Here is a 12,628-nt window from a genome sequence, read left to right as displayed (position 1 = left end):
CTTCACTTCCTGTATTGGAGTCACAACAGGAAGTGACTTGATATCTCCCCAACTTGATAGTTGTCCCTTTTAAGTCAGCTGAACATGTGTCCCCATTAGAGGATTTTCCTGTTCCGGTGACAACCCTAAAGTTTTGGGATTGACTATTGGATTCTGTTCCAGTGACAGTGGTCACCAGGACAAATGGAGAGGGATACATCTCCCCAGTTGAGGACACAAACAGGAAATAAACACCTGACAGAGGTTGTCACTCCTCCATACTCCATAGAGAACTTGAAGTGTTCCTAAACCCACAACAGTACAATCAGTCTGTATATGCAGTAAAGCATGCTTGTTATACTCACTGTGGAACCTAAGGGGTTAATTGTCAGTATTGTGTAAAAAGGCTGTTTGATCCTGTCTTCTCTGATCCTCCGCTTTTTCCAGTTTCTCTCTTATCTCCTGCTAAGTCATATTGTGTGGAGTCACTGCACATGCTCAGTTTGGGGTGTATTGCTAAAGAGGTTTTTTTTTTTTTCTTCCTTGGTAGAGTGCATGTGATCAGCACAGGGCCAATTAGCTCTGTCCAGACAGAGGTCAGGGGTTCTGCATCCTCCTAGAGCAAAATTAAAACTTCTACAAGCTTAAACCTCTCCACACCGGCACCTCCCAGCCCTTTAAGGGATTTCAGACGCCAGATGTTTAGGGTCATGTGACTGCCATGGTTCGCTGTCACAGCAGTCACATGGTTGGAAAAGGTCCCGATCGAAAGGGGAGATCCATGAGGCACCGACATATGTGCTGGGAGCGCGCAGGGCGCGCGTTCTCAGTACATATGTGTTTTCAAATGGTACGCAAATATGTGGCCGCTCGGCGTCAAGGCCCAGTGGCAGAGACGCCGCATATTTGCGTACGCTTGGCGTCAAGGGGTTAACATGTGCTGTGCTGGACACTGATAGAAGTCAAAAGACCGCTCTAACTGCTGATGAGAAAAGGTATTTAGCAATTTATATTTACAAAAATAATTGCATTTCCATGTTCTGTGTACTGTGGGAGACCAGATATAGTGAATGCAGGGTCCGGGGAGACCAGATATAGTGAATGCAGGGTCCGGGGAGACCAGATATAGTGAATGCAGGGTCCGGGGAGACCAGATATAGTGAATGCAGGGTCCGGGGAGAGCGGATATAGTGAATGCAGGGTCCTGGGAGAGCGGATATAGTGAATGCAGGGTCCTGGGAGACCGGATATAGTGAATGCAGGGTCTGAGGAGACCAGATATAGTGAATGCAGGGTCCTGGGAGACCGGATATAGTAAATGCAGGGTCTGGGGAGACCGGATATAGTGAATGCGGGGTCTGGGGAGACCGGATAATGTGAATGCGGGGTCTGGGGAGACCGGATATAGTGGATGCGGGGTCCTGGGAGACCGGATATAGTGAATGCGGGGTCCTGGGAGACCGGATATAGTGAATGCGGGGTCCTGGGAGACCGGATATAGTGAATGCGGAGTCCGGGGAGACCGGATATAGTGGATGCGGGGTTCGGGGAGACCGGATATAGTGAATGCAGGGTCCTGGGAGACCGGATATGGTGAATGCGGGGTCCTGGGAGACCGGATATAGTGAATGCGGGGTCTGGGGAGACCGGATATAGTGAATGCGGGGTCTGGGGAGACCGGATATAGTGGATGCGGGGTCCTGGGAGACCGGATATAGTGAATGCAGGGTCCTGGGAGACCGGATATAGTGAATGCGGGGTCCGGGGAGACCGGATGTAGTTAATGCAGGGTCCGGGAAGACCAGATATAGTGAATGCGGGGTCCGGGGAGACCGGATGTAGTAAATGCAGGGTCCGGGGAGACCGGATGTAGTGAATGCAGGGTCCGGGGAGACCGGATATAGTGAATGCAGGGTCCGGGGGGGACCAGATATAGTGAATGCAGGGTCCGGGGGGGACCAGATATAGTGAATGCAGGGTCCTGGGAGACCGGATTTAGTGAATGCAGGGTCCGGGGAGAGTGCAGATGCACACTACCAACCTATATCTAATGAGTGCAGATGCACACTACCAACCTATATCTAGTGAGTGCAGTACTTTAATTAATAATGTCACTTTTTAATACAGTCTGCACTTAGATGGAGGCGCCCTCTTCTGCTTGTTTGTTGTGTATTAGGTTCTTAGGACCTGTTTTAGGGGAGCAGCCACCATTTAATTGAATGTACTCTATCCTTTCTGCATGTTAACTCTCAGTCATTTGTGTGCCCCAGTAGTGGCGTAGCCTTGCTAGCTTTGAATTAAAGGATAAACCTAACTTATACAAAAATACTCCCCCCTCCCCCTTTTACCTATTTTCCACCTGCTGCACTCTGGTCACATGATCCGGCTCCCCTGTGTCAGCCAGTTGTGGCTGCAGGGGAGAGGAGGGAGCGTCAATAATAGATGGACAATAGCCTGTAGGTGACTTCACTGCTTCCAGACATTTCCAGCTGTTGTCAAGCGCTCTCTCCTCTCCCCTGCAGCCAGTGTTGGCTGACAAGAGGATCACCTGACTGGACTGGAGCAGGCTGCAAATTTCACTCAGGTTAGTCAGCCTCGGTGTTAGAAGGAGCAGGGTGTATTTTTAAGGTTAGTTAAGTTTATTGTGGAATTCAACATTAAATGGATTGCGTATATAAATTGTTCCCTGTCAAAGTGTGCTTGTGTTACCTTATCCCCCCTTCTCTTTGCTTTTTAGGAAGCGATGGAAAACATGCAGGAGAAATGTCTCACACTGGAAGACAAAGCAAAGGTATCATGGAACACCTATCCATCCATAATTATTGCAAGCAAAGCAGCCAAGAGCCGCAGGTCCATGCTTGACACCATCTTTCTCTGGATTGCTTCAGTAGTGGGGATGCTCCCTATCAAAGGGGAGCTTCAAGTCTATCTCCAGGTTTACTGTGAATTTAAGTAGTTTTGGCCAAGCTAGCCCAAACAAATGACTTCTTCACTAACTGATATGCTGGGTGCTCTGTGTATAAAATGCATGCAGCACCAGCCACATACAGTATACAGCACTGTGTTCCGGCAAGGGGTACAGGAACTTCAAAATAGAAGTCAGTCGGGCTGAGCGCTGCTCATTCATTCACAGGAAGCTTTGTATTCTATGAATGAATACAAGGTTTCCTCTGATTGGCCGTGGTGGAGATCATGACGTCATCGACCTATCTCCTTACCTCAGTCAATCAGAGGAAGCTTTGTATTCATTATTAGAATACAAAGCTTTCTGTGAACGGCTGAGTAGTTCTCAACCTGACTCTATTTTGTTTCGGGAAAGGGATGGAAGTCCCCGTTCAACTGCCAGAACACAGCATTGTGTACTGTAAGTAGCTGATGCTACATACAGTTACACAGCACGCCCAGCCCAGACAAATTATTTAAAGTAAAAGTATGGAGTTAGGTTTTTTTTAATTTTAATAAAGTTATTCTTTATGACCTTCTCCCACGGGGAAATATCTACAGTTTTTTTCCTGAGATTGTCTGTGTGGCACCAGTAACTTTTATATAGTAAGACCTCCCGCGCTCAAGAGCCTATTACTAACTAATAAAGCTGCTAACACCTGCACCTTTTACCTATCAGTGAAAATACAAAGAAATGGTGCAGCGCTTCTTAATACATAAATAATCAATCAAAAACATGAAAATCCCTATTGGGATAGATAAGAATGAATATGAAGTGAATAAATATATGGTCCTAAATCTATTATGATCCAGTCCCACAGCAAGCAGTGCTAGATAACCAGATCACAAAAGTGAATGCTTCAATATAACATATAAATAAAAGTGAACCACACACGTGATCCCAGCACTGGGGGACAAGTATAAGTGAAAAAAGTGCTCAGTGTTATATAAACACTCAAATCCACATAAATATGTGTAATAATAGTGACAAAATATTGATAAATGAAACCCTTATACGATAACAAACTGAATAATAAATCACTAACCAATGAATAAAATGAATTAATTGCGATATCAAAATAGAACAAAAAAGACCAACAGATAAATCCCCTTATAAACACAAGTCCAATCAAAATATGTGATACCAGTGTCCACAATAATACAAAAAAGACATGCAGGTGATCTTGTACGTTGTTGTTTCTGGTGATATATCCACACACAGCTAAAATGGCTCCTCACCTCCTTACCGTGACCCTAAAAAAGCCTAAAAGCCTTTTGGGTCACTCCTGGACCCTCCAAGACCGGATTCTTTTTAATGAGATTTTCCAACCAATTTCACCTCAGGAGAAAACTTGAGAACCTTCCAGGACAAGATCAGCCAGATGTCCCCTCTATATGGTTCTAATTTGATAAGATCAGTTCCCACAGGATCCACATAAAGAGAGAACCCCAATAGTGTGATACCTTTTTAATTATTCAGAGCAAATATACATATCCAATGCACTCACATTAGTGTCCATCTTTCAAACAGCATTAAACCTCATGTATGGGTGTACTTGCATGGGTTCTGTGAGTACAAAGATGGCGTCTAGGCTGGAAGTTGCATCACCGCAAGGTGACGTGGTGACGCAACTTCTGGCGTGGACGGCTTCTTTGTACTCACAGAACCCATGCAAGTACACCCATACATGAGGTTTAATGCTAATTGAAAGATGAATACTAATGTGAGTGCATTGGATATGTATATTTGCTCTGAATAATTAAAAAGGTATCACACTATTGGGGTTCTCTCTTTATGTGGATCCTGTGGGAACTGATCTTATCAAATTAGAACCATATAGAGGGGACATCGGGCTGATCTTGTCCTGGAAGGTTCTCAAGTTTTCTCCTGAGGTGAAATTGGTTGGAAAACATCGTTAAAAAGAATCCGGTCTTGGAGGGTCCAGGAGTGACCCAAAAAGCTTTTAGGCCCTTTTAGGGTCACGGTAAGGAGGTGAGGAGCCATTTTAGCTGTGTGTGGATATATCACCAGAAACAACAACGCACAAGATCACCTGCATGTCTTTTTTGTATTATTGTGGACACTGGTATCACATATTTTGATTGGACTTGTGTTTATAAGGGGATTTATCTGTTGGTCTTTTTTGTTCTATTTTGATATCGCAATTAATTTATTTTATTCATTGGTTAGTGATTTATTATTCAGTCCGTTATCGTATAAGGGTTTCATTTATCAATATTTTGTCACTATTATTACACATATTTATGTGGATTTGAGTGTTTATATAACACTGAGCACTCTTTTCACTTATACTTGTCCCCCAGTGCTGGGATCACCTGTGTGGTTCACTTTTATTTATATGTTATATTGAAGTATTCACTTTAGTGATCTGATTATCTAGCACTGCTTGCTGTGGGACTGGATCATACCAATAACTTTTAACTGTCCCAGCTGGGCCCTGTGACTTTTGTGCAGGTGTTCAATAGCCCCCATTAATTCCTATGGATGGCATTTTACTCCATCTGTAATATGAGCACAGATCCATCCACAGAAATGAGAACTTTGGTAAATACACGGCAGGCAAAGGGCCTGTGCGGAGAAAAGACTATGCAGCACCTGGACGGGCTGCACTGTAGGCAAGAGGGGGGTGCATAAAAGATAAATGCTCTCTTTAAATGCATTGGAATGGGAAGCCATGCCTTCCCTTCAATGGAATGCATCTACCGTAAGCTCTTACAGCAGCATACACAGGTTGTATGTATAGAAAGCTTCACTCAGATAGCTTTTACGGTATCAATAACCTTACTAAGAATACAGCAGCAGATGGGAAGTCACAAACAAATTCAGCCCAAATTCATAGATGTCTCTGACATGCACATGACAGCCTATGCAGCCGGCTGCCTGTCAATGATTTCAGCAGGCTGCCTACACACCCCTGCATGCCCTTGCAGGTATCATCTATGCTTCCTGGGTGGCTGAAGACAGCCCTTTGCACAGGTGTACATGCAGGTCTCTGTAGCCAGTGGCTTGTCATTGATTTCAATAGGCTGCCTACACACCCCTGCATGCCCTTGCAGGTATCATCTGTACATCCTGGGTGGCTGAAGACAGCCCTTTGCACAGGTGTATAGGCAGGTCTCTGCAGCCAGCTGCCTGTCATTGATTTCAATAGGCTGCCTACACACATCTGTATGCCCCTGCAGGTATCATCTGTGCCTCCTGGGTGGCTGAAGACAGCCCTTTGCTCCGGTGTATAGGCAGGTCTCTGTAGCCAGTGGCCTGTCATTGATTTCAATAGGCTGCCTACACACCCCGGTATGCCCCTGCAGGTATCATCTGTACATCCTGGGTGCTGAAGACAGCCCTTCGCACAGGTGTATAGACAGGTCTCTGCAGCCAGCTGCCTGTCATTGATTTTGATTTAGTGGAGGACTAAAAAATGTCTGTGCTTATCTGCTCCTGTCCTAATTTATCATTCTAGCTTTGGAATGTGCGCACACTGGAAGAGACTCACGCTGACACACAAGTTCAGTCTATGAACACTTCTAGTTTATTATAATGAGAAAGTGAGCTTATATATGCAAAATGATGCAAGAGTCATGTGAGAACAGCATAAGCATTATATTAGTCTTTGATTGGTCATTTCCACATGAAAACAATCTCCGTCATGGTATAGTTGTGATCTTATTCCAGGTCTTATCTTATAGAAAGAAAAACATTCCTTTGTTTCAAGTTGGCACGATGGGAGGGGGTCGGTACGTGTGAGCAGACATTTCTTAAGCAAGGATTTCTTAAAGTACCACAAAGCCCAGCAGGCAGAAAATATTCACACAACATATGTATTCATACTAAACATTTATAAATATGAAGAAAGAAATAGTATTAAAGTATAAACGTAAATATGTATAAAAAATGTGTATAAAAATAGTGTATATATATATATTCAATAGGAAACTAAATAGACATTTTACCAAATCCATCACAATTTCAATAGGCTGCCTACACACCCCTGCTTGGAACACCTGTGCATTCCAAGTGGCAGAAGACAACCATTTGCGTGGGCTTACAGACTGTTCTGCCCATGTGTATGAGGCCCAAAAATTGTAGATTTTGCAAGTGAACATAGAAGTATTGGAGCTGCCAATGGTGGCTCTTCTGGTCTTCTTCAAAATGCTTAGACTGGGCCTGTGGCCTAATGATAGTTTTTGGGGAAGGATGTGAAGTATGTTGTTACCATTGTGGAGCTGACTGGTGATTGTTTTTTCTATGTTTAAATATTTTTCTTTTTTAATGACATCTTAAGTTTATGATTTTTTGTTGCAGCTTAAGGAAAGGCTCGCCTTGCTGAGAAAAGAATACAATAGAACAGTTAATCGTTTACAGGTACTTGTGATGTGCATCTTTGAGCTTGCGACAGTTGTGAATTTGGCAGAGTTTATTAGGGGTACAGCAGAGTTCTGTCTAGAGTTTTGAATAGTTGACTGTTACTTAAACAAAACATTGTCCGTATTTGATAAGTCTATTACTAGGGAACACCTAAGGTCAACCTGTGCTTTGATTATGCAGTGCAAAGTTCACTGATGCCAGCCATTGCAGCAACATATATTAAAAAAAATTTTCTATCCTGCTACTTTGGTTGCTCTTAGAAATGTGGAGCAGCAACCATACCCAAGCTCCAAGTTGAACCCAGTTGGAGCTTACACAGGGCTAAGGACCCTTCCCCCACCCTAACTCCTTGTGACTGGTTTGGTGTCTGAACAGCCAGGTAATTGGTACTGTCACATGAAAAGAGGGGAATGAGTCACTGGCTTTCCCTTACATTAGCAGTCTTCACACTGCTGGTCTTTTTTTTTCAGTATGTGGCCCTGACACTCTTCCTCACACTGATACAAGGCACTTTTCCTCCCATCCACCAGTGATAGGGCTCATTCCTTCCACTGACACCAATGATACAGCCCTATTCCTTCCACTGACACTAATGTTGGGAACGTTTCCTTCCCCTGACACCCAGGATGGGGCACTATTCCTATTTCTGACATCCATGATGGGGCACTATTCCTATTTCTGACACCCATGATGGGGCAATATTCCTATTTCTGACACCCATGATGGGGCACTATTCCTATTTCTGACACCCATGATGGGGCACTATTCCTATTTCTGACACCCATGATGGGGCACTATTCCTATTTCTGACACCCATGATGGGGCACTATTCCTATTTCTGACACCCATGATGGGGCACTATTCCTTCCCCTGACAACCAGGATGGGGCACTATTCCCTCCCGACACCCATAATGTAGCACTATTCCTTCCACTGACACCAATGATGGGGCACTATTCCTTCCACTGACACAAAATGATAGTGCACTATTCCTCCAACTGGCACAACAATGGGGCACTGATCCTGCCATCGACACCAACGGTGAGGCACTAGTCCTTCCACTGACACCATCAATGGTGCACAGAATCTCCCACTGACACGAATGATGGCGCACCATTCCTCCCACTGACATGAATGATGGGGCACCATTCTTCCCCCTGACAGGAATGATGGGGCACCATTCCTCCCACTGACATGAATGATGGGGCACCATTCCTCCCCCTGACAGGAATGATGGGGCACCATTCCTCTCCCTGACAGGAATGATGGGGCACCATTCCTCCCCTGACACGAATGATGGGGCACCATTCCTCCCACCGACATCAACGATGGGGCTCTAGTCCTCCCACTGACACCAGAGATGGGGGACTGAATCTCCCACTGACACCAATGATGAGACACTGATCCTCCTACGGACATCAATGATGGTGCACTATTCCTCCTCCTGGCCACAGGTGCTATAATCCTTTTTTACTCCCACTGACCACCAAGCTTGAGACATCATCTACTCCCACTGACATTGGGGTATTTTATACTCGAACTGGCCACAGTCTGGCCCTTTTAAAGTCTGAAAGACAGTAAACTGGCCCTTTTGTTTAGAAAGTTTGGAAAGCCCTGCTTTACATGGAAAGGGGAAGGGAAGGGTGTCTGACAGGGGTCACACATGCCATATCCTCCCTTCCTTTTTGTGATTCCTTTCCTAGGCTAGGTTCACTTGTGTTTCCATAGGACCAGAGGCTGTTCTGTGGAACGGGTTCTTTGTGGTTGTCTGGTGGAATTCTTTGTGGGCCTAGACCCAGTCATTAAAAGTATAGCCCCCATGGCAGGGGGAACATGCAAGGCTTTAGGAAGTTGTAGTTGTTTCTGCTCCTGAGATCTGTTCACAAGCTAGTCTGCAGGGGCTTCCATCAATTCCTCCTGTCTGCTGTGGGCCCTTTTGTGTTTCAGTTCGAGTGGGACATGGAGGAGATCAAATGTAGTGTCCAATCAACTTTAATCAAATCAATAGTTTAGTTTTATCTACGGGTGCCCCTTACCTGCAGAGGAAATTTTCTTGTAAAGGTGAACTAACCCTTTAAACAAACTTCTATTCTCATAATGTCCAAAAACATTTAAATATTGATCCACGCATATTTTTAAAGTCTCTAACACACAAACCAATATGTGATTGATGTTTTATAGGCCATTAAAAAATCTTCTCTCTTTGCTTAATTTTTATTGCTGAATCATTATATTGTTATGAAAATGAATAATTGGAATTTATCTGCTTATGGTAGAAATCTGAGAGAGCTGAAAAGGTGAAGACTCATGTCAAGAGAACCATTGAAGAACAGAACCGACTGCTGACTCAGGAATACACCGAGCAGAATAGTTGTCTGCTGTCAGCAGGTTGGCCACTTCTTGTTTGACTAAATCGTATATTTTTGACTGTTAGCAACAAAATAAATGTTAAATTAATCAAAAGATTCTCAATTTAAACACAGACTCCTTTTAGACCCTGGTTGCATTTCAGTTCGTAGTTTTGCTACTATGGGTGGAATTGCATAGATATATTCTGTGGTGGTGCAATAAGAGGGAGTGTGGTCTTGGAAACAAGTTACACCTCTGCTACTTTTTAATGTAGGCCGTAAAATGCATTTTTTAATGTGTTTTTGTAATGCACTGTACAGTATATTTCCTACTTCTGACCGTCATGTCATCTCTGTCCCCTCTAATGACATGATTGGCATGAGATGTAATTTTCTAGTTCATCAGAGCGGAATCTGAGCTAAAGAAAAGTGAGCATGTTCTACTGGGGAGAGTGACGTTTCAGCTAACCTGTTGCTTTGTAAGAGTGTTTGAAGCAGGGGCGGACTGACAACTCATGGGGCCCCCGGGCAATAGGGGATCATGGGGCCCCTGTGTCCTTGCCCAAACTCAAAAAAGCCTATGGAAAAGGTACCAGGGGCATCTCATGGGGCCCCATACTGACCCCTAGCCCTCAGGCAATGCCCGAGTTTCCAAATGGTCAGTCCGCCCCTGGTTTGAAGACAGGATCTGTGTAGGCTTTTATTACCTATGAACAAGCCCCATCTGCAGCTTTTCCCATGTGCTGAATAGTTTTTTCAAACTTCAGTTGATATGCCTTAGAAAATGCAGTCAGTGATTCAATGGTAGGTTTTGCATCTAACTGTTTTCATTGTTTTGCAGACCCAGAAAACTGTACCAGCAATGCTTTGGGAGACTTGGGGGAATTGCACCAAATTCTTGAGACCCCCTCAGCAGACAAGGAAAGAAAGCTATGCGTATCCTTTAATTTGGAGCCTAAAATTGTCAACAGTGACAACAGGAGCCCTTCTTGTTCTGGCGGTGAGAGCAGTGGACAAGAAGCTGATGGAAACAGAGTTCATCAGTCTAGCCAAATTTCCAGAAGTCGGCTGAGGTTAAGCCGATCGGCAAGAAGAGTCTGTTTTTCTGAATCTCCCTCCCCAAGTGTGTTTCGTGTCAGCAATATTGTTAATGTCCTGGATGAAAAGAAATGTACTGTAGATAAAAGCCTGTCACCAGTGTTTAAAAAGCATCGTACAGATGGTGTTCCTCTGAGACCAGACAGTCCGACTGCTAGCTATTGTCCAGAAGATTCAAAGCCTAAAGACATTGCACATGAGATTGCTGGTCCCTCTGGTACTGCGTTGTTCCGACTGGGGACCGCAGATAACTCGCCAGGTGAAGTTAGGAGTAATTTTGAATCTCAGCAATCAGTTGGTGCAGAAATCACTACACCTAATGAACAACATTTTATGGAAAACACATCCATTAAGTCAGAAACCAAAAAGGAGCAACCACTAAAAACATCAAAATCTTTAGATGTAGAAGTGACATGCAATTCCACATGTGACTTTTTGGTCACACCACCACAAGCACTTGAACCTGAAAATCACACAGATCTGAAGAGACCTACTCAAGTCAGTCCTCCAGTCTCTTCTCAAAACCAGCCTCCACCAACCCATAAGACCCACACTGAACATAACGTAGCCAAGGAGGACCATAGCCCACTCAGTTCCTGCACCCTAGTGGAGGGGCTGTTATTCCCGGTGGAATATTACGTCAGGACAACACGCCGCATGACCAGCTGCCAGAGGAAAGTTGATCTTGAAGCAGTAATAAGCAGCCACCTTCTCACCGGAAGAAAGGGATCAAGAGGAAGGTCACGGCGAAACAGCACATCATTATCCACACCAGTTAGTGCTAGTGATAACTCATCTTATTCTCTGACTCCTCTAAGCCGTCCTTCTGTAAGTAACAGTGCTGGAGAGGTTACACGATCCAGGCGTGGAAGGGTTAGGAAGTCCTGTCCTGCTGCACTCTCCTCGGGTCTAAAAGATGTGTCTGTACAGCTTAAGTTTGGTGTTGTGAACAGCTCAACGCTAAATGGCTCACAGAGTGAGAAAGAAAACTGTGAGGAGGCCTCATCAAGCAAGGAGTCCCATAGTGCTGTGAAGTGTCTTACTAGTATAATGGATGGTACCCAGATAAAAGAAAACGACAGATTTATAACCTTGTTGTCTGATAAGAAGGCATACAGTCTTAGATCTCAGAAAGCCACTGTTTTCAATATACACACATCAGCTGGTGATGAAGACAGCAAGATTTCTAATTTCCAGAACTCAAAGAAAGCCAGTGAGCCTACAGGTAATTTGAATGACCTTCGACTGAAGGTCTCGGGTGTACATATATGGGGCTGGATCATCACTTGTAGAGACAAAAATACAGATGGAAGTTGCTTTTCATGTTCACTGAATAAGGTGCTCATGGAGGTTCAGGTCAGGTGCTTAGCATGCTAATGAACAGGTCAGGCCATTCTGAAATGGCAAATCTATTTCACTTTCTGGTAATGACAGAGCTTAACCATCATCTGCCACCTACCACACATTGCTCTTGGCCAGGGAGGCAGCCTGTTATAGTAGTAGGCAAGTAGGAATATTTGGGAGGTGGTGGAGAGGACCCAGAAGTATCTGAAGTTTGTTTATGTAGAGCAGCTGACATTCAGTTATAGTAAAGGGGAATGAGATTGGCTTCCAGGTATATAGGAACCATTTAATAAGTATTTAGTGGGGTTTTTTTTTCATTTTTAATGAATTTTGAGAGATTTTGAATAAGTACAGCAGAAAAAGTACATTTGCAAGTAGTTTGGAAAATACATCCCAACCAGAGATGCATTCAGGTGACCAAACTCATCTCTATCTGAGCTTGTGCTGTGTTTTTACCCCAGTGAGTTGCAAGCCGGGTCATTCCTGCCCTTCAGCTCATGTAAACAAAAAGGCAGACTGAGAGGCTAGAA

General features: G+C 44.2%; 1 protein-coding gene across 1 annotated transcript in view; it reads left to right on the top strand.

Moving 5' to 3' along the window:
* The window catches only part of PALB2 (partner and localizer of BRCA2), a 31,085-nt gene that overhangs the window by 296 nt on the left and 18,161 nt on the right, over positions 1–12,628 (top strand). The window contains exons 2-5 of the mRNA XM_089682426.1: positions 2,717–2,770; positions 7,247–7,306; positions 9,585–9,696; positions 10,498–11,979. Of these exons, the coding sequence (XP_089538552.1) occupies positions 2,723–2,770; positions 7,247–7,306; positions 9,585–9,696; positions 10,498–11,979 (1,702 nt within the window). The 5' untranslated portion in view covers positions 2,717–2,722. The remainder of the gene's footprint in view (positions 1–2,716; positions 2,771–7,246; positions 7,307–9,584; positions 9,697–10,497; positions 11,980–12,628) is intronic.

This window comes from Staurois parvus, unplaced genomic scaffold, assembly GCF_062004578.1.
Source record: "Staurois parvus isolate SC_StPar_1 unplaced genomic scaffold, SC_StPar_1.0 ptg000289l, whole genome shotgun sequence".
Lineage (NCBI taxonomy): Eukaryota > Metazoa > Chordata > Amphibia > Anura > Ranidae > Staurois > Staurois parvus.
The sequence above is the reverse complement of the archived record's forward strand: the minus strand, read 5'-3'. Positions and strand labels throughout refer to the sequence as shown.